At 41.8% G+C, this 26,068-nt stretch overlaps 1 protein-coding gene across 1 annotated transcript in view; it reads right to left on the reverse strand.

Annotated features, from left to right (window-relative positions):
* PKHD1 (PKHD1 ciliary IPT domain containing fibrocystin/polyductin) overlaps positions 1 to 26,068 on the reverse strand; it is a gene marked incomplete at both ends in the record, with an annotated part of 259,585 nt that overhangs the window by 228,171 nt on the left and 5,346 nt on the right. The window contains 21 exon segments of the mRNA XM_084284494.1: positions 416 to 521; positions 1,605 to 1,727; positions 2,762 to 2,946; positions 3,876 to 4,030; positions 6,059 to 6,197; positions 6,620 to 6,804; positions 7,893 to 8,023; positions 8,948 to 9,090; positions 10,917 to 11,010; positions 11,598 to 11,687; positions 12,462 to 12,737; positions 13,270 to 13,384; positions 14,239 to 14,374; positions 14,887 to 14,982; positions 15,252 to 15,353; positions 17,232 to 17,302; positions 17,908 to 17,947; positions 18,296 to 18,360; positions 20,179 to 20,253; positions 22,548 to 22,626; positions 23,994 to 24,051. Coding sequence (XP_084140620.1) covers positions 416 to 521; positions 1,605 to 1,727; positions 2,762 to 2,946; positions 3,876 to 4,030; positions 6,059 to 6,197; positions 6,620 to 6,804; positions 7,893 to 8,023; positions 8,948 to 9,090; positions 10,917 to 11,010; positions 11,598 to 11,687; positions 12,462 to 12,737; positions 13,270 to 13,384; positions 14,239 to 14,374; positions 14,887 to 14,982; positions 15,252 to 15,353; positions 17,232 to 17,302; positions 17,908 to 17,947; positions 18,296 to 18,360; positions 20,179 to 20,253; positions 22,548 to 22,626; positions 23,994 to 24,051 — 2,464 coding nt within the window.

A 26,068-nucleotide genomic window follows, 5' to 3' on the forward strand; every position in this document is an offset into this window, starting at 1 on the left:
CTTTTAACCAACAGTTAAGAGTTTTTAGCATCTTCATCGGCACATCCTGGAAACTAGAACACTGATGATCTTCTCATTGACCCCCATAATGCCTATTTCTGTTTGTTCCTGCCCAGCTACTACCTTTTTCTTAACTTTTAATTAAAAATAATTTGAACCAAGCCACCTTTTGCTCTGTTAAGCACCAAGCCTACCACTATTTCTCTCAAATTTGTGCTTCTACCATCCTCTTGCCTGTGCAAAACCATATTTGCACTACATATGCTCTAAGACCCAAACTGATCTTTACTTTATAAAATGCAGTTTCCCTAAAATCAGAGCTTTTTAAAAGAACACACAAAGTCATCAACAATCAACCGACCTTTTTCACAGAGACATGTTTCTCCCAATTTGTGCAGACACAAAACCCCGTTACCTGATGAATACTCCACATCACTGACTAAGGGTGTCATTTCCTGGCTGAACTGGAAAGAGCACAAACCAGAACAGGTTGCAGGGACATCATTCACCACCACCACCACCTGGAAATAGAGAGAAAGGTTACCCCTAAAGCAGTGAAGGAGGTGTTTTCCAAAGCCACATCTACCTGGCAGACAGCCCAACATTGCTTCAGCTACAGAAAACAGCCTGACTGCACCAGCACACATCATCATCAGACAGCAATTTATCCTACTGAAGTCTCATTACAAATTTCATTACAAAGCTTGCTAGGACTCATTTAGACAAAGCAGAGCACAGTGTTAGAAGCTGTATCCCCAACCTTTCTCAGTGTCTGCGGGATCTTATCTCCCATCTCTCTGAGACCTACAACTCTTCACCACTCCTCTTCTCCTAGTTGCCCATTGAAGATCCTACTTGCCATACACCATTTATTTCCACCTCACTTTGGAAAGAAGTTTATTATGTTTTAAAGCACCTTGCAAGACTGATTATAACTTTTCCCAGATTGCATCTATTCAGCATGTAGCCCTCAATTTTTAATTCCTCATTGCTCATGCTAAAACACAACAGCTGGGCCATGACTTTGATCTCTGACATCAACTCCCTTCTCAGAAGACTAAACCGGCAAAGCATAAGGCAAAGGAGAGCCCTACTTTTCCTTCTCACAGAAGTTGTCCTGGTGTTGCCAGGATATCCTGACACCCATGACACAAATGCTTACAAATAAAAACATGCTGTCTCCAGGAGGGGGAAAAAAAAAAAAAAAAAAAAAAAAAAAAAAAAAAAAAAAGGCAGGATGACCTAGCCCCAGCTGCTGCTGAAGCCCTACAGCTGGGCTTTGAGCACTTGAGCACATCCAGCATTGCACTGTTATCAGTACAGCACCCCGCAGACTTTGCTGGAGGCAAATTCAGCAGGGCATGCTGGTCTGCAACATTTGTCTGTCCAGCAAACTTGTTCAGCCAGGAAGCCTTCCTTGTTTCTTTCACGCATGAAGAATCGAGATCCACAAAGACCAACGGATCTGACTGGTTTATGGCAAAGCACAGAACAGATTTCTGAAAGCATTTAGCAGCAGAAGTGGGCCCCTGAATACCAGTTAGACTCCTGGATCTACAGGACTTGCGTGAATCAGTAGTAAGTATGACAGCACATTAACTCACCTGTGTTTTGTTATTGAAAGTAGCAAGCATGTCCCCAAAAATCGGCCCAATAAACACACCCCCATCATAAATCACACGACTAGAAATAGTTGGCTTCAGGCCAGTGAGGTTTTCAGCAGAGACCTGGCAAAGAAAACCAATTAGTTTATCACTCCCCCATCCTGTGATTTGAGTTTAAAACCATTCCCCCAAAGTTCATACAGAGTCACTACAAGGTGGCAAATAACTCCTGGAAACCTCTTCTCAAGCTTGACTCTTGTCTCCAGGTTTGAGTTTTCATTACTCAAGTCCTCAAAACACCTCTCTGTTCCCATCCCCACCTTGCAAGCTAGAAACTGGAGGTAAAGAGAAGCAGGAACCAGATTTACAAATATGTTTCTAAGTCAATAAAATCATTTGAAATTTGGCTTTGAAATGTGTTTTAACATCTGCTTCTCAAAGACATGACTTTGGGTGAAACAAGGGCCTGTACTACTCCTAAAGATGCTCAAGCTTTTCCTTGTCATCCACCAAGCCATAGTCTTGAGCACAGAACCTTGTTGCTTCTTTGAAGATAATTTAACATTTGTAGAAGATGGATATACAAAGAAATAGGGTTTCTTTTGGGGGGAAGAGGAACTTAATTTGAGTCTTTATTCAAAACAGGCCATTCTACCTGACACAAACTTAAACATGATAAATCTTGAGATGGGAGAATGTGAACTGGACCTTCATTTGAGACTTATGAGAACCTGATATGAACCCAATATGATTAGAAAAGTTCCCAGGGGAAAAAAAAAAAAAAAAAGAAAAAAAGAAAAAAGAAAATAAAAGACCTTTCTGGAAATGATATCACAAACCTTTACTGAGCTTCAGATATGGTACTGAAATATTATTGTGATTATAATAGTTTTCATTTCTGTATAACATTCCTTATTGTGCAGAACTGCAACAAAACACGGAAATTGCTTTCTTGCCTCATGATTTTGAAGAGCCAATTTCTCCTCCTGTTACTACAATTGTTTTTTTAATCATCTAATCTGGAGTTAAGCTGCTGTTGCTTAAGCTACCACAGGTGCTCACGTAAAAAAAAAAAAAACACCAAGAGAATGAATCAGCTGTGGCCAAAGACATTGAATGGGGTTTAAAATGGACGTTAGTAAAAGAAATTACTGTACACTGATAACATTGGGCAAGTCCCCAGTTTTTCTTTTCCAAGTGAGTGTCCAAATGCTTTCATAACAAGAGTTTGAGTCTTTGGTCACAACAAAGTCACTGGCTTTGAAGTATGGGGCTGTAGAGTTATCTGTGTTGTCTTGCAGAAGCTTGCGGAGATGGTGGGAGGAGATGTGCACAGAGACACCTGCAAAAGACATCATAAAGCCGTGGATACCATCATCCCTTTGAGAGCACATCCTCCAGCTCATAGAAAAGAAAGATGTTTCATTTTTAGTACAAGAATGGGATGGTTCAAACCTCTGACTACAAAAAAGCAGTAGGGGGAAGTTTGCTGGATCTCAAATGTCAAAAAGACCTGCACTATTTAATCTAGGAACTTCATGAATATTCTCAGGTTGCATTTTCTTATTCTGTGATTTAACTTTTTAGCTGAATCACCATTTCCTCAGTCAAGAGCTTTATTGTTGGCCTTGCTCAGATTAACCTGCTCGTTTTCGTTCCAAGACTCTTCACAAGAAAACCTAGCATGTCTAAAGGGTGAAAATTCTAGTCAAGCAATTGTACACATGAAAGTTTTTTGGTATCTTCAAAGCAAATATCAATCCTGGTAACCCCAGCAGAAGATGAATTTCCTGGTAAACCGCAAGGGTCTTGCTTGCAGGCAAGAGTTAATGAATGCAGGAGGAAACCCCAGGGGAGAATTATTCATTGAAAATTTGCAAAGTTTCTGGCAATGGAGAAAAGTTGTGGCTTGGGGAAATACCAGCACTGTCATAAAGAGGACAAGAAGTATATGTGCTGTAGAAACAGAGCAAGGAAACCTTGGGATGTAAAATCCCTGTTCAGACTGATCCAAAGATATATCACGTTAAGGTATTTTCTAGAGGATGTGTGCATTTTGGAACAATCCCGTGGCTAATATCTAGAAATACTGCCCTCCATATAATCTTTAACTCCTCTCTTGGAGGACATCAGGTTGCAAAGATGCAACTACCACAATGCATTTAACCTGCCAATCTATACCCTGAGCATTTCCAAGGCTTGTTTGTTCTCTCATCTTCACTTGGCTTGCTGCAAAAGGAATCCAGGACCTGTACTCACATCATATATTACCTGAAATCACCGTGCCAGCCAAGTGGATGCGGAAGGTCCCTCCAATAGGTGGAGATGACTTTTGCAGCCTCTGAGTAATGACACTGACTCTCACATCCTCTGTGGAGACGTAGAGATAGCCAACCTCCTCAGAGCCCTCGCAAAGCAAAGCACCTCTGTGTGACAGAGAGACCACAGTAAAACAAGAGCAGTCAGGACCCCCACTTGTGACACCTCTGTGCCACCAGCAGAAGAGGGTCACCTGATGTGTGCATAACTCTTGAATGACCTAAGGAAAGCACATTTGTAGCTGTAATAGGCTTGGATACTCTCAGTTTATATTCCCATGATGCAAGTATTGCATACAATAGAAAATGATGAAAACCACCTTTTTTACCTATGATAGGGAAAAAAAAAAAAAAAAATCAAAAAAAAGCACCAAGTACAACTGAATCCTGTCCCACAACAGGCATTTCTGTGGATCAATTCAATGCAGAGAGATTCAATCAAAATTTTAGCATCCCCAAATAATAGCAAGGAACACAAGCAAATATCTCATATCAGAGCTCATCCAAAGCCTAATTTCTAAAATTTAAAATATTCTCTCCCTTGCCACTATGGTTTTTTTTCCAAAAGAAAAGCGATGGTCTGTGGTACAATGATGCCACCATGTGGTTAAGAGTCTGGTTAACAGCTAAAGTCTCAGTCCAGCCACGACTTCTGCACAGCAAAATTCGCAAATCCAAACCAAAAAACACTGAGCCTTCTTATCTGACCTACAGGCAGTATGAACTTCACGGATAGCTAATATTCCTGCCCCGATCACACAAATTTGTGTTAAAACAAAGCACAGCATGCACTCAGTTAAGAGAAAGAGCCAGTTTTGTTTTGAATATATCCAAAAAAAGTGTGCAGCCCACACACTTTTAAAGCTTGTGATCATTTATGTTTTGAGTCTACCTGGTTCCAACATCACACTGATTTCTCTTACATCTTCCTCTGAGATGCAAACACCCAGCAGTGCCAAGCACTTTTTCCTGATGAGAGGTACTATAATCAATTTATCTCTTAATCCTCTTTTTTGATAAACGGAACAGATTGAGCTTCCTACACCTTTTCCTCCCAGGCATTTTCTTCAGTTCTATAATCATGCTTATGGCTTTCTTTCCCAGATTTTCTAAAACCCTTTGAAAAAAAGATGTGCTCATCAGTGCTGTATGTAGCATTCTAATGCCAGTCTTAAGGCTACACACAGATGTAAAAATATCTCCCCTTTCTTGATTAAACCTCTGTTTATACACAAAACTCACAGATATCTCCCTTTATTCTCATCCTTGTCTTCACTATTGGTGGTTTCATGCTAAAATACCACATCAGTTGCATCTGACTCTGGCAATTAAATGCGCTTTTCAAGGTGACACTTCAAGTCAAATCCTTCTATGCTGTGCTGGCTCTCTAAATTGACCTCTACAAAATACCTAGGTCTTAATGTGGTTTAACGTTTATCAAATGATGTCTTAGATTTGTGCTCTGCAGGACAATGGTCTGAAGTGCTGCTGAGCAGATAACATGTTGGCAAAACAAACTGCATCATGTTGGCCATTTCCTTTGTGAGAACTGGGACCACGTTTGTGAACCCCAAGGGAAGAAGGATGAATTCACCAAAGCCATGGATTTCACCAGGCAGTGCAAAGATTTTGCTGTTCTGAGAATGAGACCTTAGAGCCTAATTTACCTCCAATCTAAACCACCTCTAACAGAAGAATTTAGCTGTCTTCAGAGCGGTCAGAACTAATGACACATTGCTTTGTTTCTACTTGAAGAAGGAGACACCACATAGTAAGAAACCAACTTAAGTTATAGCAGACTGAGGTTCACTTTCTGAAGGGGTGCTGCTTCTACATGATCGACACAGCTCAGAGCATCCAGAACATGCTGAGACCAAAATCTGGTATCCTAATAAAGAGCTGAATGCCATCTACTGAATACAGCTATATGGGCAATCTGCAGCAGCCTGACCACAGCCTGAACATAGGTCATCTGAGATGCCTAGAGGAGAAAACTCCAAAGAAAGCACATGGATTGCTAAGCAGGACAAGACTCATGACTCTTATGTTCTGTCTGAGAAGACAACAAGCTCCAGACGCATCAGCAGGAACGTGAAGAGATAATTATAAGGCATGAGATAATGTCACGCTCCCTACCTTAGGGAGAGAAGGGGCAAACTGGCACCACAGCCAGAGGCCAGCCAGGACACATTGTAAGTGGGAGAAGATCCCACCACAGTCACTGCTTCTATTATCCTCCCACCTAGCCAAGGTGGCTTGGGATCCCTCTGAGAAACTGAAAGAGAAAGAGTACAAGCATTCATCAGATACAGGAGAACAGATGTTAGTATGTATAGGTTATTTCCATTTCAGAGCTGGAAACATATCTAACTTTTTTCTTTTTCTTTCTTTTTTTTTTTTTTTGTGGTTGACATTTTTGTTTTTTGGCAGGGGAAGAGCATTCAAGAGTTACATTTATAGAAACACATTTTCAAAGACACCAAGAAGGCTGATGTTTGGCAATTACTTCTTGATTGTTTTCACACACAAAACAAAAAAAAAAACGTCAGTCAAAGGAAATAAAGGAGATTGTTGTGTCTGTTATGAAACACCCTTCCCCTTTGGAATAATTTTAACTGGACCCATCATTAAAGCTTAGCAGGGAAGAACCTGAAAAGACAACAATATTAACAAGAATTTTAAAACTGACTCTTTTACCAGTTACAGCTCTGTCTGTGATGATGACTTCATCGAGGTAAAATGACCCAGGGGTTTCCTTTTGCAGCGTAGGACTCAGCAAGTCAATCTGATGCACAAACACCGGGGAGGTGGCAGGGAGGTCCTGGAGTAGCGTGGAGTGATTCACACATCCCCTCCAGACGTCGGTGCAGGTGAACATCCAGCTAGAAGACAACAAGGTTGTGCAATCCCTGTTTTGCTGCGGGGTAGTTACAGTAACTGAATTCAGAGGTGCTTTGTGAAGCTTTCAGATGACCTCGGGTGCTGCTGTTATTACCCATACACAACACGTTCACTCAGTGGCCTGTGGTCACTCTCTACAAGTCTCGGTTGGATGCCCCACAGAAATAAACCTTTAGATATCTACTTAAGCATCCTCCTGCACCACGAGTCTGCATGTGGGAATGACTACTACTGCTCTATTTTTGGTAAAAGCACAGCCACAGCATCAGTGACCTCAACAGAGGTTAATCCAGAGTTCAGATCCTTTTGGAGTTCCAGACAACTGCTCAATGCCCCCAGCTCTCTCCATCATGTAGTAACATCACACCAAGCCCCCTCCTCCTTTTCAGAGGCACACACACTCCTCACAAACCTTACATAGAACCCAGGCTTCCAACTTCACTTTCTAAAATTCTTCAGATTGCTGTGGGTTTTTTGTTTGTTTGTTTGTTTGTTTTTGTGCGTGTAAGCATATGTGCAGGGTTGTTTTTTGTTTGGTTGTGTTTGGTTGGTTGTTTTTTTTAAAAAAAATCTTCCTGCCTGTAACTTCACATCACCAACATTTCCCACCAGTAATGTTTCTCACCCATATGTTCTAGGTGAAACAAAAATCAAAAACTACACCAACTTTCCAAGCCTTGATAATGTTTTTGTGAGATCCCTGGAGGAAAAAAAAAAAAAAAAATCATGTTTTTGTTTTACTGCCAGAAATCCTTTGAGTGTTGCCAAAGAAGCCAGGAATTTAAAATCTTCAGGAACTTTCTGGGGGCTTACTAAAGACAGAACAAACTCTCCAGCCAGTGTGCATTACTGTGGTGAAATAGTTTATGTAACAAGGAACATGCAAATCTACTCTAAAAGTCCTCAAAAACTATGTAAGCACATTCCAGGCATGTCTGTGCAAGGACACAGCGTGTGTCAGCTTACCCCTATTGACAATTTATACCTAGACAAATAAGAATTTGCTGCTCCCTGTTTTCCTAGTACACCTCCTTACGATGTCATCTCTGTACTGTAAGTGTGTGGATACCTTTTGTGGTCGGTTTCATTGAAATCCCATAGGCAAGTGAGATTCCTCTTCACTGAACATAAAGAAACATTGCTGTAGGACACTGAGACATGAAAGATGCGGCTCATATGACCTTTATGTGCAAAACACACCTGAAAAACAAACAAACAAACAAAAAAAAAAACATAAATTTGTATTTATAATGTCTGCAGAAGAGATTGTATCATGATTGAATCCTGGTTTACATTAGTAGGGAAGCATTTTGTTCAAGGTGAGCACTAAAGCCCACTCCCTAAGGACAGATTGCCCCAGAGGAGACAGGGCACTGGCACCCAGGTGGCCTTTGTGTCACCACATAGCCTCAGACTCCTCAGGCTTCAGTGAGATTTGGGGGCATGGGATAGCTGGGAAATGTCAACGGGGAATTCAAGTAGCTGAGGGTGAGGAAAGCAGACTGAAGGAGCTGGTGAGATAAAAAATTTGAGATGGGTGTCAGGTAGGGAAATAAGAGTAAAAGAGCTTTATGAAGGAGAGATGGAAGGAGTCTGGAAGGACTTTGGGAGGTTTCCTTCCTCTTTTCTGTCAATCCCCAACTATTCACTTTCCCCCAGCTGGTAAGAAAGGGGTGACAGAAAGGGTTGAAATCATAAACATAATCGTATTAAGAGCAGATGTAGAAAACAGGCAAAAAAAAGTGATCCAGAGCAGACCCCCAGATATCAAGGTGGGTTTGTGGTTGTTTTGTTTTGGGGAAGTTGATTCTGTCAAGAATTGGCTATTCTCACATCTTCCATCCTCTCTTAACACCATCCCACTTTTTCCTTTCTCTCTCTGCAGGGGCTGCATCCCCAGGAGCAGAGGCCAGACAGATGTATTAAGCAATATCCATGTATCGGGGACCTCAAATTGTTCTCCCAGTCAACCAAAGACACTGCTCTGTCTACAAGCACAGCCCAAAGACACGGTCTTCTGCAGTTCTGGGGGAAATCTAAATAGACAGGATGATTTTACAATCCTGAGTTGGCTCTGAGTATTCACTCCCCAGTACAATCGACTCAGCTAGAGCAGCCACTTACGTGTGTGTATTCAGTAAGATCATATCTTGTTAGGGTTGATGGGGAAGTTATCACCAGCTGGCTTGATCTGCGAATGCTGAACCTCCCACAGAAGGGCTCCGTTCCACTGACAACATGTCCTGTGGTAACAGAGGCTCTTGTACCTGGCAGGAAAAAAAAAAAAAAAAAAAAAAAAAAAAGTGGGGATGAAAGACTTGAAAAGGATTCAGAAGACACCAGTACCATCAAGGTGTTCATGAAAATACAGGAAATGGGTTTCCAAAATTTGTCAGACACAGTCCTACCCTTGAGTAAATAGATGACAAAAATTTGCAGGGCTGTCAGAACCCTTAAACCAGGGGACAAAAGACAAGAGAGCATCAGATCCCTGAACTGACCAGTAAGCCTCGTGGAAAATACCACTGTCTTTAGCCAGACAGAGTATGTTTGAGTAAAACCACCCATCTCTTCCAGAAAGCACCCAGGCAAGGCTGAAAATTGATATATAAAGCTACAGAGAATCCACCTTCCTCTTTAGGATTTTTGTTCCATTGAGTTATCAACCTTGCTGCCAAAAAGTTACTAGGATTCCTCCTGTTCCTAGTAAATAAAAGGCTTTCTTCCAACTGTACATACTGCATATTCATCTTTTCTTCCAGTATGAGAAATAAAGCCTGCCAAGTGAAGTTAATAGCAGAATCTTAAATCAAGGAGCTGTGATTCTTTACGCAAAGGGTGTTGGGCCTGTGGGAATCTCTGTTGGAAGATAGCATGAATGCAATTGTCAAGCTGTGTTCAAGAGCTACGTAAGCACAGGGAAGGGAGAACTTCTGAAGGTAGTCGAATGGAAAAAAAAAAAAAAAAAAAAAAAAAAACTTGCTCAGAAAATTCATTGAGTCAAAAATACTTCAGATCTAGAGAGAATTAATGGTGAGTTATTATACACGGTCATCCAATTTTTACTCTTCCCTAGGCATCCATTTTGGTTTCTGCTGAAGGCAGCATGCTGGGCTAGATGGACCCTGGCTCCGAACACGTCTGGCTGTACTTTTACTATCCTGGAATCCATTCACCACAATTTCACCACAGTTCTGCCTTTAAATTTTCTACATTTTACAGCCATCAATGAAAACTCAAGTTCTCCTTTGTTCTATTTGCTACGTATCAGTTTTCCTTCCCACTTCACTGTTGAACCCCTGTTAACTTTTCTCTCTTTTGTTGGCAGAACTGGAGCACTGGGATCACATAATTAGACTAAGAATGTCCAATCACTGTTTCCAGTTTTCTGCTTAATAATTCCCTTCATCCCCACCCACTCAAATGAAATCATTGCTTTCATCCACTCGGAAGAGTCAGTCACCAAATATACATATTACTGGCTGGGTCCTGTTCTCTCTGTCCTGAATACAAGGGCATAATGTGGGTTTTTTAGTTTTTTTAGACAATAGTGGACTTTTTGGCATAGGATTAGTATATGCTTATTGATATTGGAAATATAAAATAGAGTAAGCTTCTCATGTGTGCAATACTTTCATGTTAGAAAACCTTTTTTTTTTTTCTTTAAACAGAAGCCGATGTTTTATACCTTGCCTGACCTGCCAAGGATACCACAGATATGTGCATTGTTTCACTTCCAGTCATTGAGAAACACTGAAAGAAAGAGTCCTCTAGAGTTATAATCAGGCTATATCCTGAGCTATAGCTATGGGCTACACCAGATCTGCTTCCTCAGCACACATACTGAAACATGAATAATTTCACATGCCCCAGGACTTGCCTTTTTCATCTGTGCTCCTAATGTTTCTAACCACCAACACATATAACCTGCTTTGATAAGCTTGTTGCATCAGAATAAATACAAATAAATGTGTGCATAACTCCATTAAAAGTGTGAATTTACTGTCATTAAAAGTTTAAAGTACATTTATATCAGAGAAAGGAAAATAACTCTCACAGTAAATACTGCTTATTTGTTAAAGGAAATTACTACCTTCTTTCTCAAACCCATCATGGAAAAGGATTTTAGCAGAAGTTGGCTCCGTGTCACATCCTACTGAAAGAAGTTCCTCTATTGCTGTTTGGACCTTAAAGAAAAGTGAAAAGCAGTCACAGTACAAGGGTGCCTGGCTCAATTCAGCAGAGAGTTTCAACACGTGTCACTGCATTTTTCATCAGCTGTGGACTGGTGACAAGGTGGCTCTGACCAAGCAGGTAGGCAAGTGACTGAGAGTAAAATTCAGCTCCGCAAAGACAGAGCCTCAAACTGGACATCTAGGATACTTTAGGGAGTGTGAGGCATCTTTAGGCATCCAGCAGCCTCCTCAGAAAGGGGCAGATTTCTTAAAAGAGCCTGGTCAATGTGCAGTGCGTGTGCAACATGCAGGTGAAGACTGAGGGTTTGGTGTCTGAAGGCACTACACGCTTCTCTGCAGACCTGACAGGCCAAGAGCAGATGCTGTGATGTGTTTAGAATATCCCTAAAGTCACACACCCCAGAAAATCTCAGCGAGATTCCCAGTAACAAAAATCTCCACTAGCTCACGTAAAATGCACCTCAGCCTTTGGGCCGAACATTTAATTTGGTATTATCTGTCAATCTGGCTGTCAATTACCAGAGCTCCACCAGTTACAGCCAGCAGAGGACTGGGTGTCTGTGCCTAATGACACCTACCTGCTGAGCAGTAGCATTTGTGTGGATCCTTCTGCGGAGGACGTTGTTCCCGGAGATACTGAACCACCCTGTACCAGTCACAGTCAGCATCTGCCAAGCAAATAATAGAATGTATGGATGAAAACAGGCACAAGCTGCATGAGACACAAAGACTTCAAGCCTGCTACATGGATCATCTACCAGGGAGGAATTTACAGCAAACGTGCCCTTTCAAGCCTTTGTAAAGAGGCCTTTCAGCTACTCTTAAACCATGTTCACTTTCCACAGTCTCTCCTGACACACACCTGGGGCTCTGGTTCTCATATTAACAGGAGCACAGGTGATACACAATTTGCACAGAAATGCTGAAAGTCATGAAAGTCATGAATGATCCTACAGCCCTGAGGTTTAACCACAAGGACAGACTTCCTCAGCACAAGCACTTCATCAGGCTGGAAGTTTCTAGCACTCAATTGCAATATAGACTCATTCTGATAACACACAGAGTGCTCTGTCATTAGGTGGGGGGAAAAAAAAAAAAAAAAAAAAAGAATCCATCCCAAGCCTGTATTAATTAGCATGAGGAACAAGGTAATGAGCAAGGTAAAACCTGAGGGGGAGTAAGCATTGCTTGCACTTTAACAAAAGTGCAAATTATAACAAAACCATAAAAATATCCTCCTACCAATGAGCGAGAAAGCCACAGACACCTTCAGCTCCCATGACAGTATTTATCAACTAACTCAGCAGGTTAAAACAAGGGGGGAACAAGACCTTTACCATTAGGACTTGCTGCCATCCATGTCAACTGAATCAGGGCTAGTCTACCTCCCACGGAATGGTGTAGGTTGGAAGGAACCCCAGGGCCAAGCAGGCAGCACTGACCTGCACTTCTGGAAGATGCAAGGCACGGGCCCGAATTTCGTGTCTCTCCCTGTAGTAGCTGTTCACCACCTGGGGATTCAGCCAGGTGTTATGTATCTGGACTCCAACTCTCATCCCGTTGCTGGGTGCCTTTCCATGATGTAGTGCTTCCAGGTAGTACCTCAGGCCGCCAGTTAGCTCAAATTTCTGGGATTTCGGCTGCCAGCTCTCACTCCAATTCTTCACCCAGTTCCCAGACCATTCAGAATTGCCAGCAGGGATAGAAGCTATTCTCACCTGTGTCCAAACCAACCAAATCAATCAGAGGCATTTCTCTACCAAACTACAACACCCACAGCTCCAAAACCAGACCTGTGCTTTTGGCTGATGGCAATGGGTTGGTGGTTGGCGTTCTTTTCTATTCTACAGGAAAAAAATATCATCTCATTGAACTTTGATAAGTTCTAAGGCTTAATACCACAATAAATATAATTCTTATGGCTGACCCTAGCCCCAGCAGCAGTTCCCCACATAGCTTTGCAAGGATGTCTTCAGTTCTGGTCCCTTAAATACAAACAAAAATGTCTTCAGGTAAAGAAATTCAAAGACTCTGGATGTTACGGTGAGCCCTTCATGAGCTGGGCAGCTGATAAGGCTGATGTAAAATGCCAAATATAATAAATAAATAATAAAAGTTTCACTCTCCAGCAGATGTACAATAAAGGCCAACAAGCCAATTCATGCTGGGGGAATTCCTGCTTGTGATAACCTTAATTAAAACTCCTTCCTATTGTTACCTCCTTATTTTTCTCTGTACCAGAAGTAATACCTTGTTTCCTGGATCTTCAGATAAACTCAAGTACAGAGATGCCTGTCCATCTGCCTGAATCCAGAAGGTGTAATTGTTGGTCTGAGGAGCCACAAAAAATCCACGAAGCCTGGAGCTAAGCAAAAGCAGAACATCTGTAACGTGCAAAAGAGTTACTGTAAAATTCCTGCCACCCTGCACTCCACCTCCATGCATACATCAAGTCACAGGGGAAGGGCACAGGACCAAGTAATAACTAAACACCCTCAGATTTTAAAACTAGAAGAACCTCAAAATGACCAATTTTCACGTTACAGTGTTCACGTTTCACAGAAGTTTTCAAAAAGAAGAAAAAAGCAGCTTCATGAAAACAAGTAGGGTTCTGTTGGTGGTTACACCTCGTTTGTACATTTTTTCTCAAGCAAAGTCTTACCCCTGAATAGGCAGGAAAATGCTCAAGATCTCTCACAAGATCAACAAAGAAAAGCACAGAGGTGACAGAAAAATGAAAATGTCCATGAGCATTACACAGCTCTTCATAGGTGCATCTCAAGAGGCGCACGCAGTGGCCACCAACACAGCTCAGACATTTATGTAGCCTGGGGCAAATCACTTTATTTCCACTGGCATCACCTGAGCTGCAGTTGCCAGCATCATCCAAGGATGTGACCCCTCTGCATCTGGCCAGAGCACCAGCCCAAGACAGACGGACTACAGCTCCTTCTACCACCACAGCAATTTCTTTCATGGTATTTCAGCACATCTAGGCCAGGCAGAACAGAAATACTGAATGAAAGCAAAAAGGGAAAAATAAAACACTTCACTGAATATTCTGAGCTTCAAAAGGACCTCAGAGCAGAGGGTTTGCTTTGATTTAAAGGAGCAATGCAGTCAGGCTCTGCTATAAAGAACTGTCAGGTGTTATTGCTACCTCTTACACTGCTAAAGGTGATTGCCATGGCTTCATCTCTTTTTAAAATCTCTGAGTACCTGAAGGAGTGCTTTGCCGCAGACAGAAATCTTACTGGGGAGCTGGCATTAGGTACAAATTGCCATCTATATCCCGGACCTGCTTCCGTTAGATCAGAGGCATCATCCCAAACTTCAAAGAGAAGCCCTCTATTTCCTAGAAAGTTAAAATAAAAGTGTTCTCAGCAGCAGCCAACAAAAACCCCAGAGCACATGCTAGAATCAGTGGTGTAAGGAGGCAGGCCAGGACAGAAAATTTTAATAATAAATTGGCTCTGCAGATGAACAGAGCTTCCAACCAAGCTTACAAGACCGCTCTTGGAAGAGGTACTGAACTGGCCCACAGTCAAAATAAGCCAAACTTCATTTTATGCACAGTAATTTCCTACGGCAATGCTTCATCCAGGCATCCATACTACAGATATCATCTGTACATCCCCCCCTTATTGTCCACAGCCTTACACACCAGGCTGACACCCCTCCCACCATAGCCTGTGCAAGCAGTGGGTTGAGCTTCCTACCTTGCCTTTCCTTATTATTTACCTAGGAGAAACCAGCCTCATGGCTTGGAAAATCCTGTTTCTTGATCATGTTCACACCAAATTATTTCTACCCTATGTTTCCATGTGTGCTTTGCCTGTTTGGACCTTTGGTTTTCAAATACCGTACCTGGCTGGGGGGCACCAAGCCTCCTGCCCTTGCCAACTGGCACAGTGGTGCAGATGATTTGCTGGGGAGAGACATGCTTCACTTTACAGGGGACACCTGGCAGCAGGGAAAGGAGACAAATGTCAGGCTTGGAAACACATCTGAGCAGTAGAATAAACCCATCTTTATCACCAGAAGATGCTGACACTTTGCTAGAACTCTCTGTTTGTACTATCAAGCAAGGAAAATGGTTCACTCCCATAGTCCAAATCACTGGACCCTCCTTCATGGTGAGTACATCTCCCATGCTGTCATTATCTCTGAAGAGCAATTGGGTTTTGCACATTAAAAAAAAAAAAAAAAAAATAGTGCATTATTCCTCTTACCTGCAGAGGTGACCTGCACCGGCTCCTCAAAATAATCCCCTGTGATAGTGAGATCAGTGCCTCCCCCAAGACTTCCACCAGCTGGAAACACAGAGGCTATTTCTGCAGAGGAAGGAAAAGGGGGATCTGAAAACGAGCATAGGAAAGATTAATCCCAGCCCTATTTCTGTCAAAGCCAGCAGTGCACTTGCACTATTTCCAACCGGAACAGGCTCCTGTAAATAAAACAGGCTTCAGTGAGCCTTCACGGAGATTTTGGCAGCCGCTGGGATTACGCCAGGAATGAACCACACGGATAACAGCTGCATGACAGGGGAAATACTGTAATGCTTGGACTACTTAGCAGTGGCTGCATTTATCATGCTCAGATTGCAAAACGGTATATTCTACACTACTGAGGCACTCTGGAAAAAAAAAATAATAATAAAATTATTTAAATCCTTTTGACCTTGTCTGACTTGCTTCTCAATTTAGTTTATTGGTTTAGATGTTACCGCGCTTCCCAACTGTCCCAACTGGCTTCAGGGACAAACACAGAGAGCTCAACACCTGATGGCAAACGTCCACATCATGACTACAAGAATCATTCATGATTTGATCTTATTATAATTATTCCCTTCTACACTGGAAACCTATTTTTCTCTTTGATGACATTTCCTCACTTTGCACTCAGATGCCCTAGTTTAACCAGCCAGTTGAATTTCGCACAGTTCTGAAAAAAAAGACTAGTAAATATGAGAGAAGCTCGCCCAGACGTACAAATTTATATTTTTTTCTTCGTTCATCAGATTTTTAACTTTATTTTGGCAGTGTTGACTGCAGTGGTCTGCTGGAAAGATCTGGCAGGTCTTGTTTCTGCTGATGCTCTGCTAACATCCAACTCCACGCAAGGTTCCTCAGTTTGTAAATGAAGACATAAAATTACCCTCCATTACAAAGTGCTCTGCATTTACAGGTGAAATAAACTGTATGCTATATTTTGTATATCGTTTATGTATTGGCTTTTTTTTTCATAACAAACTAATTTTGTTATATCCCGAACCAGGCTCCTAAGATACAGCCCACCCAGGTAACAGTGCACCCATTACATTAATTTCAGCCCCTTGACAGGTCAAGGGAATGGCAGAAACAGGATGGGACCTTTCTGGGGACCTGTGCAGGTGAACCAAGTGGTCTTTTTCAGCATTATTCAACCATTGACTGAAGTCAATGGCTGCCAAATGCTGATTCCCTAATTGTCTTTTGACTGTTAGGCACAGGTCCTTACTGACACTGTTTGCTCGTGGCCATAATCTCAGGCTGGTGCTCAGAAACTTGATGTCTGCTGTTCTCATAGCTGGAAATATCACATGGAGGTTATAGTGTGCCTTGATCTGCCTTTTTTAATAATAGTACAAAAACTTGCCACTCACCAGCCCTTTATCCAGAACCCAGCTCTTGGAGTAGCTGATAATGCCCTCCTTGAGATGCTTTATCTCATCCTAAAGCCTGCATTGCATCCTTTTATGGCCAGCATCTCATTCTTACCAAATACAGTGTGACTTAAGGGGGAGAGGTGAAATAAAGCCCTTCTCAATCCAACACCTCAAGCCTACTGGTGACCTGATGGGACAAGAAACAATGACAAAGTGACTCCATCCCAAATCCTGGCACCCTGCTGTGCTCTGGTTGACTCTCTCTCAGGTTAGGTTGTCCAAAAGACACAGTTCAAATGTATCCTTAAGAGGAATACTAACTCACTGCAGATTAGAATGAAGCCCATAGCAGCACACCGAGCCATAGCAAATACATTTGGTAATCCTGAAATTTTTGGTCTGCAGCTTTGTGTAGTGAGCCCATAAGGAAGCTTACCATACTGGTAGGGCTACACAGCTAAAATGAGGGCACAAAAGGATTATCCCATTGGCATAATTAGAGGTCTTAGACATCGCTGGCACTGCCATGAGACGGACCAGCCATTGAGGTGAATCAGATTGGTACCTGAATGCATTTGATACAAGAAAAGCTCCTGTTTGGCACTGATGAGCCAGGCGTCTTTGTGGACTGCTGATCTGCAAGAGGGAGAAATGCATGAGAGATCCATTTAAGTTACAGTAGACCTTCCTTTGGCAGACCTGGACACTTGCTCTCCAGAGGAACATTTCTATGGGGACTAACACTACCTTTCACCTGCACATTGAGGCACTGATTCAAGAAATTATTACATGACTGAGACTCTTTATTAAGTTTTACCATTAAAAAAATATATAAAAATGTATGGTTTTGGAAGTGTTTTCACCTCCTTTTATGTCTATATTTTTTCCATTTGTAAAAAGAGCTAAAAGCAAGGTAAAGGGATTTTATTCAATCTGAACTTAAATTGCTTCTTGTTTAGGCACCAAAAATAAAGTATTAGAACTACAAAGCAGAAGTGCTTTTGGGGGGGGGGGGGGGGGGGGGGGGGAATATTCTCCTTTTTCAGCCCTAATCTGATGACCATCTTCTCAAGTTAGCAAAACCTTATTTCTAAGTAATGAAACACAAGTTTCAATAAAATTTTATGCACTTATTCTGGAATCAGAAATGGAGCTGTATACCCATATGAAACTACAAAAAAAAAAAAAAAAAAAAAAAAAAAAAGAGAGAGAGAGAGAGAGAGAAAGGCTCTTTTACTCACTTTCCTTTGTTGAACACTGAGAAGCTAACATTGTGGGACCCTGGAGGAGAGAAAATAAATGTGCTTTATGCCAGAAATGCAGAGAGCTTTATGAAGAGTGCATCCTACCAAACCTTTTCCAGATGTCATGTTCCTGATTCTCCTCTTCCTTACACTTTTCTTACAACAGTACAATTGTGTTGATTTCGGCAGAGCTGCTCTTGATTTAAATGAAAAGCTAGAATACTTTAAAACATACTATGAGAGTCCAAGAAATCTCACAAATAAAACAAGCAAAAAAAAAATATCCCATTAACTCTATGGATACCCTCCAACCTCTGGAGATGCAGGAGTAGCGAAATATGCTAGAATAGAAACATGATTTCCACCCCCTTCTCTTTTCACCAACCTATGTGGTTCCCTTCCACCCGGCACTGCATGGTCCCCACTCCATCTTCTGCCTGAATTGGGTAGCTGTGGAAAAACAAAAGGACTTTGCTGAGCCTTGGGAGCAAAAAGAGCAAGATACAGCAAGAATCATTTAATCAAGTGAAGATGTGGACTTCCACTTCATAAGCTCAGCGGCTCAGGAGCCTAATAGAAACAGTATTCCAGCCTGACCCCTTTCCTTTATTTCCAGAAGCTGATCCCGTTGGTGACTTTCAGAACCCCCATTTTAAATAAGAGTTGAGGGCAGACAAGTCTTGCCATATGGTAGGGCAAATAGTAGGACAAAAGCTGAGGGGAAGAGGGGAACACAACCTAGGATTTACACAAAGAAATGGGCCTAAAATTCAATTTGCTCAATTTTTCTTCTGCTTCACAACTTGACAAGGGCAATTCAGACCCATGCCTCTGGAAGGAGAGGAGCTGCACAGAATGGAGGGAGGTGATGTCTCAGCAACAGGTTAGAGTTTGCTCTTAAGATGAGAAAACTTTGAACCCGGAAACTGCTTTGGGAGGTGGGATAGGGGAAGATCAATAATACTATGACTCCATCTGTAGAAATTTAAACAATAATTTGCCAAGCCACATAAATAATTTTCTGTTTGGACCTGTGGTTTTTGTATTTTAAACAGCTCTCTTATCACTACCAGAGAAGGGATTTCCTGCTAGAGGAAACAGAGACAGGACAGTACTGCAGAGATAACACAGGCAGGCTGCCCATAAAACCACTCTCCTGGGGGTACGGATGCTGTTCCTCCCCTCCAGGTCCCCTCCATCTGCCCTGCAGCACTCAGGGATGGCTCCTAAGAAGGATTTGGGTGCCTAATTCCCATGCAAATCAATGGGATTTTTGTAACCAAATCTCCATTCTGGGCATGGTTTGCAAGGACTTGCAAAGAGATCACACTTCTCATTTCTAAGCTGCTTAAGAGTTTGAGGGCAAGACCCAGATCTACACCCAGTCATTGATTTGCACAACTGAGGACCTATCTTTAAGACATGGTACTGGGTATGAGGCAGAGGAGTATTTCAAGAGACACTTTCACACCTCCTCCCACTCTTAAAACTGTCCCACTGGTGTAGTTTAGACTATGGTGGGGTTTTCTTTGTTTGTTTTTCCTAGGCAAAACCTCCCAGAAAACATAGCACTTCCTGGCATTTCTCCTCTTAATTGTTCTTCTGTACACCCCCAGTCTGTGAGTAGGAATGGGTAGCAATTAAGCAAGATCTGCTGGTGCTACATCAACCTTTGGGAGCTGTGAAACAACACAAGTTCCATCATCAACTCCCATTTGCATTTAAGTTCTCCTCCTGGGAGCCAGGAGGAATTTTACAGCACAATAAGAGGGCTTGCTGAGAAGCCTTGGCACTAACTTTTGCAGGAGCAGGTTTTTCCCCTGTTCCTTGTAAAAACAACCTCCCTCTTCCAGGGCTCACAGGCTCCATGAGAAGTGCATCATTTATATTACAGAAAAATTAAAGACTGATACTTGTGTTATAGCATAGACTGAGCTGCATTTGCTGTGTAACATTCCCACAACAGCAGCATACAAATACTGCTTGATGACTGTGAGCTTTGCACTCACTGATGATGTCCTGCAGTTCATTACCCACTCCTGCCTTGCTGGAGGCCCCTGAACAGCATAGGTGCAGCGAGGACATTACATATCATCTGTGGGCCCTGACCCTGCCTAGCTACAGCCAGAGGAGTAGAGAGCCAGCTCAGTTGGGCTCCCGTGGTCCCTCTCTATAATATCACAAAGCAAAAAAAAAAAAAAAAAAAAAAAACAAAACTGCACATAAATCCTCGCACTACTACAAACCAAAGGTAGGTCAAGAACTGACATGCTTCCAGTCTGTCTGTCAGCAAAAGAGCAGAGGCTGATCCATCCATCTCCTTCTGCCGTAAGAATAGCTGGTCTAGGAGAAAAAACAAACGAGCAAAACGATAGGACAGGTGATAACTTCCCTGGCAAAATCATGATTCTGTTAAAATCAGCAGCCAGTATTTTCAAAAGGGCCAGGAGTTTTCCCTCACTGGTATCCAGCATTTACTAATTCAGAAACCTAGACAAATCCTATTTTTTATTTATTCATTTTATATGTCTTGGCCTGTAAAATATATTCCCCAAATACTGCAGGAACTACATGCCTATGAAGATTGTGGCAGAACCATCTTCAAGACACCTATGCTGACTTCAGACAACCCAGTATCTCCTCCCTGTAGTAAAAGGTTGGTGGTTTGGGTTCCAGATAGCCCCTATGCACCCTTCCCTCTTAGAGGCACCAGGTAACACAAGTAGATCATCCTGCTGGTACAACCATAGCACTTCAAGACAGACCTCAATCATTTCATTATTTCATTGAGAGGTAATGCTACAGACAACTTCTGCTAAAAATCACCCAACCTCCTAACAGCAAAATTAAGTATTCCCACCTTAAAGAACGGATATGGAAAGAAAACTTCATCTGGGGAGGAGGAATCAGGTGGGAGCAATAGGTTCACAGTAATTAGCATAACAAGCAAAAGGTGGCAATGTTTCTTTGAGAATCAATAGACAATTGAGGAAAATAAGTGAAACACTTTGCTATGACCCGTGCTTCAGAGTAGTTTTATAACAGAGTTTGGTTTTATTAATAGAGATTCCTGATACTATAATGCTTTTCTTTTAAGGATAAATTGGAAAAAAAAATCAGTGCTGCAAAAATGATTGATTCATCATTGGACCGTCACATCCCATACAAAGCCTGAAAAAGCACGCAAAACACTTTAACTAAAAAAATCCTTTTTTTTTTTTTTTTTTTCTTCTGCCATCTGAATCCTGAATCAGTGTGACTGAGTGACAGATGGCTCTGCTCAAGTCCAAGTCCCCACCTGGTACGTATTTACTAACACACCAAAAATGGGCAAAGTATTCCTGTGAAGCTAGGATGTGAACCTGCCTGGTATGCTAAGATTTTGAAGCCATTTCCTTTTTGGCTATAGGGAGGTCAATCTGTAAATGAATAATATAGCACTGGAGCATGCAGGTCCAAGCAACCTGCAGACATACCATCCTTTCTGCTCACGGATCAAAGGTTTCACACTTCCACTAGAGACAGGTAAAATAGTAATTAGTATTGAACAAAGGATGGTACTGTGTGTCCAGTGAGCAAAACTGTAGGGCTGATAAAAGATAGGGCAGGTATCTGCACTGACTTCCATTCACGTTAGCAGAGAATTTAGTTACACAGCAAGGGACTTCTCCATTCAGTCTAGCAACTAGCTACAAAAACATATAGTGGGCATATATCTGCTGCTGCTGCTGCAATTAAAATTTCTAAATTACTACTAAGAATGTATACCTTCCTTGACTACTGCACTGATCCTTAAAATGCCAGAATACCTATAGATTACTAGTTGATCTATATCCATCTGGGCTTAGTTCTTCACTGACACTGAGGCAAGAGCAAGGAAAACATAACCCAGCAGTAGCTGAGAATATTGAATATTTCTAAACATATATATGTGTATATGACAGACATCAGGTCAGCCTTCATACTCATTCTGGATTTACTGTGCTTATAGTCCTGATGTCCTAATGTTAAAAAAAAAAATAAAAATAAAAAAAAATTAAAATTAAAAAAAAGGAAGGAAGAAAGAAAAAAAAAAAAAAAAAAAACAGAAAACTACCTGTTTTGCTCTGTGGTGCATAACCCTAGAGGCAGCAGAAAATAAAATCAAACCTTCCTTGAAAACAAGGAAGTGACCAGAGAAGGTTTAAAGCATTGAAAAACAAAGCCTTTTGTCTCAAAACACTTGTGCTTTTGTCTTCTGACTCACTAGAGCATTTGCCTCCAACTAATAGTATTTCTAAAAATGCAAATGGAAGGGAAAATTTATTTAACTTTTAGATTCTGACATTATTTTAATTAGTTAAATTTTAATTTGCTAGCCAAAATAAGATCTACAGCAACCAGACGCAATTACAGTACAATTCACACTGAGCCGTGATTGACTGTGCTGCCAGTAAAGAAACCAACTAGCTTAATGGACCAGTTGCAATTAGATTAACAAAGTTTGCTGGAGCCCAACTCATGAGCTGCAATAAAGCACAAAAGTAGTAAATGGCAATTCTGGGCCAACTGGTTGCAATTTATTGCTTTCACAGAGGCTGATAGAAGAAATGGTAATTTACAGGGGCAGGGGCAGCTAGCAGCTTATATATAATTACCCATCAATATAATCCACATTGAAGTCCAGGGTCTCATATCTTCCAGCAATTGTCTTCCCATATATCTCTATTAAATTTCCTGTTTGAAAGGAAATAGAAATTGAAGAGAGTCTTTTAAAAGCAGAGTGTTTACATTTGCAGATTTTGTGAGCTGAACCAAAGAAATTCTTGATCTTTGCAAATTAATGCAGAGTGTTACCCAACTGCCTGTACCCATGCCTACTCTCAGCTTCTATCAAAGTTCAAGGTAACTGTACATTTAAATCCACTTGCCCCAAAACACACATCTGTTTCCCACTGAAAAAGTCCATTCCAGATTTTTCAGCAGAACTCTAGTATTTGTACCAACAAGACACCTCCTCACATTTGTGAATTAAAACCACCATCCTATCCAAATGCCACTGCAGAACATCATGAAGCAAACAAAATGGCATCATCAACATGCGCTAGGTGTTAGTGTGCAATGTTTGTATGCTAGACAGGGCCAGGGCCTAAAGAAGAACCTCAGCACAAATCAATTTTATTGTGTTATACACAATAAAGATAATACCCACAAAGCAGCTGTACAGCAGCTGCTTTACCTTTAGGATAAACGTTTTAACGTACTATGTTTAAGCACATATGCTTAAAATTAAGTCCTTGAAGCAGGACGTAAAAAAAATAAGGATAATATAAGGATTAATTAACATACGGTGCAATAAAGGAGTATTTAGGGAATTCAGAGAGCAAAATTCTCACTTAGCATATCTACAGTGTAGGTAGATACATAGGTTCTACCATGTGTGTTGATTTTCTGAGCTCCCCATAGACAGTGGAGGTCTAACCCATATTAGTCAATAAAAATCATGAAGGGTGATTCAACTTTCCCTAATGTAAATGCCTACATGTGGCCAGGTGAACCACACCTGGTTCATTTTGGAAATAAGCATTTCAAGCTGTTTGAAGAAGCCTGGAAATGCCAGCGGAATATCAACAGGGAAAAAGCCGTCCAAAACCCAGGTAGTTGTTCAGAACAAAACCAGATTATCTTATCATGCCACTTTAAAGATCGATCTGAAACTCTATTAAAAGACTGGTATGATATTACAACATCAGCACCTAATAGATAACCCTCAAAACTACTATGAAATAAATAGGGCCAGATGACTTAATCTGGAATCAATCAGATCTGGCACTCTGCAGCATCTCTGTACTCAGGCAAAGTTGGGCTACAGAAACCATGTGCCAAATAACCCAGCAGTCACAGAGCGTTACCCATTTCTCTTGTACCCAGGGCAGCAGACTCCTTGTGCAAACCCATTTTCCTGTTCAGCGTGAGCTTGGACATTAAGTTCCGGAGGTGCCTATTTCAAACCCCAGCAACAAAGATCCCTCGTAAGCAGAAAGATGGTATGGAACATCAAATAATAATTAAAGTGGGCTCCAGCCTAAAGAAAGGTCCCGTACCTGGGATGCCAGATGGTGGGCTAATTTGGTAAACCACAGGTGTCTGTGCAGCAGAAAACTGCAAGGAGAAATTTGTAGTTAAACAGCAGTCATTCTCACAGCAGCCCAACAAGATCTGATTATGCATTGCTCACAACACAGTTGGCACGCACATTTCAGAGAGTCGTGCTTTAGGATTCTATCTTTGAAGCAGAGTCCTGCTCTGAAAAGAGAGCAAGTATAGATGTACCCTTCTTACCCTCTCTGCATTCAGAGTCTGGCCTGCAGCTATTTCTTGCACCCATTTTGTGCCCAGATTGCCCATCCTGGTTGGAGTCAGTCCCAGAAGATGTGGTTTAATATTTTAAAGAATTGCTAAGCCTTTTTTTTTTTTCCTGAAGATTAGACCTGCATTTCATTTGGCATTGTGTCATCATGTCCCCAACCCCCTCCCACTCCCCCATTAATATCCTCTTAAAAACTATTTCTACATCATAGAACTGAGACTTCCAGTAGCATTTAATGAGCTTGTTGGGTACCTAAAAGCAATGTAGCCAAGAAAAGGCTTACATTGACCCATCTTAATACAGTATCAGAGATGTGTTCAGAGAAACGCTACTTTGCCACCTGAGGGAACAACAAGGAAATACTGGAGTCACTACAGAGCACTATTTTTGTCTTAAACAGAGCCCAAGAAGGAGTAGAGAGATTTTGCTTTGAGGCAAGCTTCTCAGAAGATGGGGAACACACAAGAACCCCTTAGAAGTGGAAGAAGGTTGTCCTCAGCCTCCTTCCAAATGCACAAGAGTCCACATCCTGACCCTGCCTTGTTCACAAATACAGGAACAGCCCTGCTTTTTGCAGGGAGGCCTTGGCAAAACAGCTTCAGTGCCTTACTCCTCAGATACTTGCTCTGAAATGCAAAAGTAATGTTGTCATTCCTCTGTGCAGCATTCTGCACTCTGGAAATGAATAACAACAAGTGAAAAATAAGGATCAGATCCACGAAGGAATTTAAGTGTCTTGGGCTTAAGGTGATCTGTAGAGGTGCCTGGCTTCTTCAGACGCTGTAAAATCCATTGGCCTCTCTGCTTTCTCAAGAGCCACAAGTACCTCCAGAAAACTGGCCTGCAGCACTGCTAGCTGGCTAAATCCCAATTCTAAGTCATTAACTGCTGGATTTCATTAAACTTAAAGAAAAAATATGCTTCCCTTGTGCATTTGTCCTGTCCCCATCCCGAAATCATCCATTTCTCAGAACTGCCTTCACATCTCCATCCTTCCCACCTTCTTTATGAGCCCTCCTGTCCTCAGTTGCACTCACAGATGCTGCTGCCAGCTCAATAAATAGCATAAACTCATTTCCAGACTTAAACCAAGGATGCCATCACATATTTTTTTAAACCTTCCTTGAACCCCAGACCCTTTCAGAGCTCGATCTGTTTACGTCCTCATTACAATCACGTGGAAAACGAATGAGTAGCCATAAACTCCCTTTAGTCATGGTCAATGCAGAGGGGCAAAACACATTCCCTGGGCTGGAGCAGATTCAGAGAAAGAAGCCAAAACCAGCACGAAAGCCAGGGCCACTAGCTGACACCAGTTTTCAGAGCTGTTCAGACTTGTTGCTGCCTGCAGCAGGCTTTTTCAATCTGCTGCAGAGGCAAAATTAATTTTTAATACGCATAGCTCCCAGGTCCCAGTCCCAAAACAAAGAGACACACTGTGTTTTATTTAGCTTGGAATGTGTCTCATTAACAGCATCCCCTGGTGATTTTTCATCAGCTCTCTAAGCTAGCTCAACCACCCAATGACTCTTCAGCTTTAATGGGCAATTTACTGAAACTCTGGGTTTTCTTGCTTGATACTTAAAGTTCGCACAGAGGTGGGGTGTGACTTCTGAACACACTAGGCCTCATCCTGAAGCACACAGCCATGGATGTGTTCTCACACTGAGAGGCAAAATGCTGTGGTAGGGGATGTGTTGTAGGCTCTCAAAACAACCCAGCAACAGAGATGAGATCAGAACTGAGGTGTGAGCTTTCCTAAACTTGTACATTTTCGGTGTGGAGAGCTGTCCCAGAGATGGAGAGGTC

The sequence above is a fragment of the Netta rufina genome (genome assembly GCF_964035555.1).
Source record: "Netta rufina genome assembly, chromosome: 3".
Classification (NCBI taxonomy): domain Eukaryota; kingdom Metazoa; phylum Chordata; class Aves; order Anseriformes; family Anatidae; genus Netta; species Netta rufina.